The 6790-nt window shown below is 62.9% G+C and overlaps 1 protein-coding gene across 1 annotated transcript in view; it reads left to right on the forward strand.

Annotated features, from left to right (window-relative positions):
* The window catches only part of RNF212 (ring finger protein 212), a 33933-nt gene that overhangs the window by 25743 nt on the left and 1400 nt on the right, over positions 1 to 6790 (forward strand). The window contains exons 5-10 of the mRNA XM_014533507.1: positions 208 to 264; positions 1294 to 1352; positions 3126 to 3178; positions 3286 to 3349; positions 4442 to 4487; positions 5411 to 5471. Coding sequence (XP_014388993.1) covers positions 208 to 264; positions 1294 to 1352; positions 3126 to 3178; positions 3286 to 3349; positions 4442 to 4487; positions 5411 to 5471 — 340 coding nt within the window. The remainder of the gene's footprint in view (positions 1 to 207; positions 265 to 1293; positions 1353 to 3125; positions 3179 to 3285; positions 3350 to 4441; positions 4488 to 5410; positions 5472 to 6790) is intronic.

The raw sequence follows: 6790 nt of genomic DNA on the forward strand, positions 1-6790 counted from the left end.
AGAGAGGGACAGTGCCCTGTGTGTTCCTGCCCTCAGTGGGGCATGCTCCCTGTGTGAGCGTGCCCGCTGCGTTCTGCATGCACGGCGGGGTGACCAAGGTCGCGAAGACGCAGGCAGCCCCGGGTCAGGCAGGCAGCAGGGTGTGTCTGGGGGATGCACAGTGTGGCCATGTGCCACTGCAGCAGCTGACCTGTGTCATCTTCCCAGATTTCAGAATTTCAAGAAAAACACAGAAAGAGGCTGTTAGCCTTCTACAGAGAAAAGGTAAACCCCATCTCAACTTCATGGGACCCTGTGACCCGACCCCACATCTCAGGGTGGAGGGCCGGGAGGTGGGCATCCGTCCCGTGGACCCTCAGCCCATTGCACGGCTCCTGTCCGCCACCGCGATGCTCAGGGCCAGAAGTCACTGGGCCAGTTTCATCTCGGGGCCCACTTCTGGCCTGTGGTGCCCCCCACTCACCGGGCACTTTTCATAAACCGACTCTAGTGAGCTCTGACTGGTCCTTCCCCGGGAGCGACAAGCATCCTCCTCCCTGATTGGTGAGCTGAGCTGAGTGAGGGTAAGGGAAGCTCCAGGGGAGGAAGCTCCATAGGGGCAGCTGGGCTGGCTCGGGTCAGGCCTCCCGGAGGGACAGGGACGGGAGGCACAGAGAGGAGAGCGCGCAGCAGCCGGCAGAGGGCGAAGGGGCCAGGTCAGCTTCCTGTGCTGGGGCCGCGCCACGGCACACACCCATGGCCGCCGCCTCACCTGGCCGGGAGTGATGTCTGGGCCTCAGAGCAGCTTAGACAGTTCTCTATTCATTCATCCCGTCGTGTTTTTAAAAAACCATCGAAGGTTAGGGAGTAAGTAGGGTGAGGGCCTGGCTTTGAAGCCACAGACCCTGTGGCCACCCCCTGGAGTGTGGAAGCTGCCTGGTGTCCATCCTGTGGCGGTGACCTCTCTGTGTGCGACAGGGAAGGTGTGAGGCGTTGCTGCCCTGAGGCCTGGCCCGCAAGTGCTTGGTGTCTCCTGCCGTCTGCCCTCCTTACATGCCCCAGGCCAGGCCTGCGGTGGGTCTGCCCAGAGGGGACGTGTCGCCACCCATCCCCGGCCCCTGTGGGTATTGTCTGCACCTGGCCACAGCCGGGTCTGCCCCTGCACACTGCCCCAGGCCCAGGCAGCTCCCTCCTGACTCATGTGCTGCCTCGGGTGTAAGAATGGAGGGTCCGCGTGTCAGAATGGAGGGTCCGCGTGTCTGTGCACTGTCACTTGGCGTCAGCCTGGTAACCGAGTCCCTGTGTTGTGTGCAGATCGCCAGGCTGGAGGAGTCCCTCAGGAAGGCGATGCTGCGGGTGGAGCAGCTGCAAAGGTAGGTCTGCACCACGCCCCCCCCCCCCCTGCACCCCCCACCCCTGAGCCCAGCCAGGCATCCGCTCGCTGCCTCCCAGGCCGCGGCCCTAACAAGGGGCCCTATTTCCCAGAAGCTGTCAGGGCAGAGGTGCGCTGGGCCGTCTGGGGAAGGAGGGGAGAGGAGAAGACACAGCAAAGAGGAGTGGTTTCCCAGGGGGCGTCCTGTCCTGTGACTCCCAGGCCACGGGAGGGGCTGGGGAGCAGAGCCAGCGACCCAGCTGGAGAGGGGCAGCCCCTCCACCTCCGGGGCGGCCGCAGCCTGGGCCTTTTCCCAGGAATGGCGGTCATGGAAGATGAGCACAGGCTGCCGTCCCTGCACGGTCCACGCGGTCAGGGAAGGCGGTGCTGTGGGACGCGGCTGAATACTCAGAAGCCCAGTGTGGTGAGACACGTTCATGTGAAGGCCATGGCGCCGAGGTCCTAAGGGGCTGCTGTCCAGCCGGCTGTGTGTGCAGGTGCCCGGTGCACTGTGGCTGGGCTGCAGCAGGAGCTGGGCACGCTGGTCCCGCTCGGCCTCGGCCCACCCGCCGCCATCACAGGCTGCTTTCTGAGGGTGCACCCCAGCCCTCGCTGGGAACGTGGCAATGCTGCCAGAGGCCTGTGGGCAGCAGCACGGGAGGCTCTGTGGCCTGAGCCTGACAGGCCCCCTGGGGCGTGGCTCCGAGTGAGACCTGGGTGCAGGGGGCCCTTCTATTCGTCGCCCTTCGTATAACCTGCTTTCTCTCTGTCAATCATCTCATCATTCTGGAAAGTTCCAGCTGTGGCCCTCTGAGGCCCCCGCAGGCTGGCCCTCCTCGCAAGGCTCCCTGCCGCCTACGAGCGTCCTTCAGGCTCCAGTCCTTCTGCTCCTACCTCTCCCTCGAGCTTATTTCACTGCTCGGTTCAGCCGTCTAGAACAGTGGTTCTCAACTTTCCTAATGCCGCAACCCTTTAATACGGTTCCTCATGTTGTGGTGACCCCCAACCATAAAATTATTTTCGTTGCTACTTCATAACTGTCATGTTGCTACTGTTATGAATCGTAATGTAAATATCTGATATGCAGGATGTATTTTCATTGTTACACATTGAACATAATTAAAGCATAGTGATTAATCACAAAAACAATATGTAATTATATATGTGTTTTCCGATGGTCTTAGGCGACCCCTATGAAAGGGTCGTTCGACCCCCAAAGGGGTCTCGACCCACAGGTTGAGAACCGCTGGTCTAGAACATTCTGTCACCGTGACCGGGCCGTGACTGGGCAGTCTATTTCCTGCCCTGAAACCCTCGAGAGGCCAGGCCTGCCTCCTCCTCGGCTCGCGCTCGTGCAGGTCCTCTAGGTGATGCAGTCGGTGCACGCCAGTGTGGCCTGGTTTTCCCGCAGGGTGGGCCCACACACCCCGCCGGCCGGCTCCCTCACCCATGTCCACGCTCCCTCGCAGGCATCCTGGGGTCAGGGGTCCCTGCCCTGCTTTCTGTCCCACGTGGTCTGGAGAGACAGCCTCCCACGTGCCCAGTTTTAGGGTCGTTGGGAAGCGGGAAGTGCTGCAGAGGCGCTGATGGGCCCAGCCCTGCCGCTGTGTGCCAGCCTCAGGGCCTCCCGCCGGGCGCTCTCCTCAGGGCCTCTGGGATGAAAGTGAGCGCTGGGCGGGCGAGGCGCTGGTGAGGGACCGAGGGGGTCTCAGCCCTGCCCTGTGGTTGGAAATAAGTTCTTATGGTTTATCAATCCCTCTCCCCATCTGTTTAGTATGAGACCGTCCCAACACACAGCCTTCAGCGCGCTAAGAAGTCCAGTTTCAAGTAAGTGGTGGCCTGCTGTGCGGCGAGCCGAGGACGTGCCAGGGCAGAGCCCAGGGCAGGCAGAGCCGAGGGCAGGCGCGCCCTCACCCTGTGGTGTTTTGTCACAGCTCCTTCAGCAGAGCCCCGCGGACAGCTGCTCCGGCCTCCCGGCTCCTCCGCCTCCTCCGAGAGGTGTGTGTGCAGGGCTGGGGGCGCGGGGGCCAGTACAATTGTTACAACTCAGGAGCTGCAGGTCCTTCTTTGCCACCCACGCCCCTCCTGCCACCCTCCACCCCTCCAGGTTCCCACGTTCTGATGCTCAGCACAGGCCCCAGGAGCTCGCCCCGCAGCCGCTCTTACTCATCGCCAGGGCCTGGGGGCTGGCCCATCCCAGTCCTGTCCCTGTGGCCTGGCGGCTGGTGGAGGAGTGGTCATGTGACTCGGGTGGGACTCTCTCCCAGGGCAGCTCAGAAACAAATCTGGCACAGGGGACAGGACGAGAGGTGGTGACCCTTGGGGACCCTACCCATCCCTGGTGGCCGGTTCCTAGAGAGCATCCCTCCTCCACCTGTTTTTCCTTGAAATGCTAGGAGCTGGGTCCACATGCAACACCGGAGGCCCTGGCAGCGTCCGCCCGCACTGCCTGTCCCTGTGTCCCAAGGGCAGCGGGCCTGGCACTGAGCGCGCAGCCAGAAAGTGACTCGGCGATTGGTTCCCTCCTTCTCTCCCTCCCTCCTTCCCTTTCCCCCTCCCTCCCTTCCTCCCTCCCTCCTTCCCTCCATCCTTCCTTCCCTCCCTCCCTCCCTCCATGCCCTTTCCTCCTGTGGGGAAGCCCAAGTGATGCTTCTCTGTCAGCCTGGAGCAGTAAGTTAAGGAGCTGGCCCTACGAGCACTGATTGTGTGCAGTGAGCCCAGCAGTGAGCGGCACCTAAAGCAAATGAGATGCTGCAACTCCAGGGCGACTGCCAGGACCTGGCAGCATCCGCCCGCACTGCCTGTCCCTGTCCCTGTCCCTGAGCAGAGACACAGCCGGAGGAGGCCACCTGCACTTGAGATGCCCTAGGCCGGCCACACAGGGCCTCCCCAGAGCTCGACAGGCCCTCCCTCCGTGTGTGGGGCTGGGTTTGGTCTGACAGACAAGTGGCAGCCAGTAAAGAGCTAAGAGGGAGGTGACTGATGGGGCCCAGTGTGAACAAGGAGGATGGAGACGGGCGTCCTGGGCATCGTGCGTGTGTCAGTCGCTCCAAGTCTCAGGCCAGTAACTGTCTGGCTGTCGGTTTACAGAGTGGAGCCCATGGAGGTCGACCTCACGCCCTCCCCCCTGAGAAGGGTGAGTAGTCTGTTCCCCTGTGTGTCGTGTTTCCTGCATGTTCAGGGCCTCCTGCTTCTCAGCGCTAACGACCATGGCCGCTCCTTCCCGACCGTGGCCACTCAGTCCCGACCGTGGCCGCTCCTTCCTGACCGTGGCCGCTCCTTCCTGACCGTGGCCATTCAGTCCCGACCGTGGCCACTCAGTCCCGACCTTGGCCACTCTGTCCCAACCGTGGCCGCTCCTTCCCTACCGTGGCCGCTCCTTCCCGACCGTGGCCACTCAGTCCCGACCGTGGCCGCTCCTTCCCGACCGTGGCCGCTCCTTCCTGACCGTGGCTGCTCCTTCCTGACCGTGGCCGCTCCTTCCTGACCATGCTGCCGCAGGAGGCAGGGCCACGCTGGCATGGGACATGTGGTGGGCTGCCGCCATGCTCTGCCTCCACCTGGGCAAGTGGTGGGAACCGGGATGAGTGAATCCAGGATCCCCTGACAACCTGTTGGTGAGGAGGTGGGTCAGCTTCACCGTGAGAGAAACATGGGTGACGCTGGCGTGTGCCTGGCTGGGAGCCGGCCCAGCATGCGGGCCCTGCCAGGGAAGTACCAGGCCTCGTCATCAACACCTGGGTTTCCAGGTGACGGTTTTGCACCGAAAATGAGGATTTACTCAGGATTTTAAAATAGCTAATGTCACCTAAAACTGTCTGCTTTTTCTCTGTTCCAAAATTCTTAGAAGCACCTAGCAAATTCCTTGTCCACTCACTGCTGTGGGGGCCAGGGGCACGGTGGGGGCCAGTGGGACACCCTGTCTCACGGGGCTACATCCCAGCAGACTGGCACGGCGGGCACGGCAGGCTGGCGAGGGGCTGTGTTCTCAGGGCGGAGGGGCTCTCATTACCCATGAAAACAGTGATGTTACCCACTGTTCCCTTTTCCCGTCCTTAGCCCGAGCCAGCCGGCCCCACCAGAGTCTCCCTGATCAGTCCTCCCCAGGACGGACGCATGGGTGAGTCCCTCCCTCACCCGGACCTTGAGGGATGTGCCCGCCTTCAGCCGTCTCCCCTCCCCCCGCTTCACAGCATCCCGGGCGCCTGCTCAACCGGGACTCAGCCTCGCCTGGTGGCGCAGGGAGACGAGGCTCCCACGCTCCCGGTGCTGACCCTCCCTAGATGCCAGGTGTTTCAAGGCAGCTTCCTGTGTGGAAACCTCAGCCTGAGACTCAGGGGCCCTGGAGCGGCAGCACTCGCCTGTCTCTGCTGGGCTGAGGCCCCAAGGTGCCCTGCTCGAGAGGCTCCGCCTCTGTGCGCCCCCAGCAGACCCTGCGCCCATGGCTCAGCCTGAACCCGCAGAGCCCCGATGGAGAGCCCGACGTCGGGGCAACCAGAGGGCCTGGGCCCACCTGGCCTCAGAGCACTGCTCTTGGGACCCAGACAGTTGTTGACCTGTCGAGGCCTCGAGTACCTCATCGCTGTTGACCACGGTCACCCCACAGATCCCTGTGAGCGTGAATAAGAGGTGCTTGCCGGACCCCATTACTGAGCATGTGCGGTTCTGCCTGAGCGTGAAACCGGGATTTGTGCAGTCGGCTAGGGAGGCCAGCAGATCAGGAGACGGCCCCCACGCGGGCCAGCAGGCAGGCAGGTCTGCAGGGCCAGCCAACCAGGTTTGGCCCTGGCAGGCAGTGTGGGGGTGCAGGGGCTACCCCTCGGGTCAGCCCCGCCTCAGGGATTAGGGCAGAGGGGGCGGGGCCAGATGGAGGAGGTGGCCAGAGCACAGGCAAACCTCTGACCCATGCGATTTAGCCTACCCAGCGAGGGGCAGTGTGTCTGGGATTCGCAAGGCCCCGGGGAGTCCAACCATCTGAAAATACAGAAAATAAAAACGGGATTAACAGAACCTCCTGGGACGGTTTGCTTCGCTGGTTCTCAGCTGTTCTGCGGGGTCTGCAAGTCACTAGAGCAGCATCCCCTACGGTCCACGCAGCCCAGGCCACTTAGTGCTGTGCCACCTCGGGAACTGCGCTCACCCTCTCTGATCCACCCTCTCCTCAGAGCCCAGAGCTTCTGGGAGCAGTGACAGGAGTGGAGTGTGGGGGCGAGTGCTGAGCGCCTCGGGCCCCGGTGTCGCAGGCAGAGGCCAGCCTGCAGCCCACAGCCCGTCCCGAGCAGGCCTGTGGCCTTCATGCGGCTGCTCAGGGTGGTGGTGGGAATGCTCTCAGTGCACAGGGGGTGACGGCTGAGTGGGAAGGGGTGTGCCGGGCGCAGTGGGGGGCATGGGTGGGACAGTAGGTGTGTCTTCTTCCTGAAGCAGCGCTGTGTGCACCCA

The sequence above is a fragment of the Myotis brandtii genome, unplaced genomic scaffold (assembly GCF_000412655.1).
Source record: "Myotis brandtii unplaced genomic scaffold, ASM41265v1 scaffold986, whole genome shotgun sequence".
Lineage (NCBI taxonomy): Eukaryota > Metazoa > Chordata > Mammalia > Chiroptera > Vespertilionidae > Myotis > Myotis brandtii.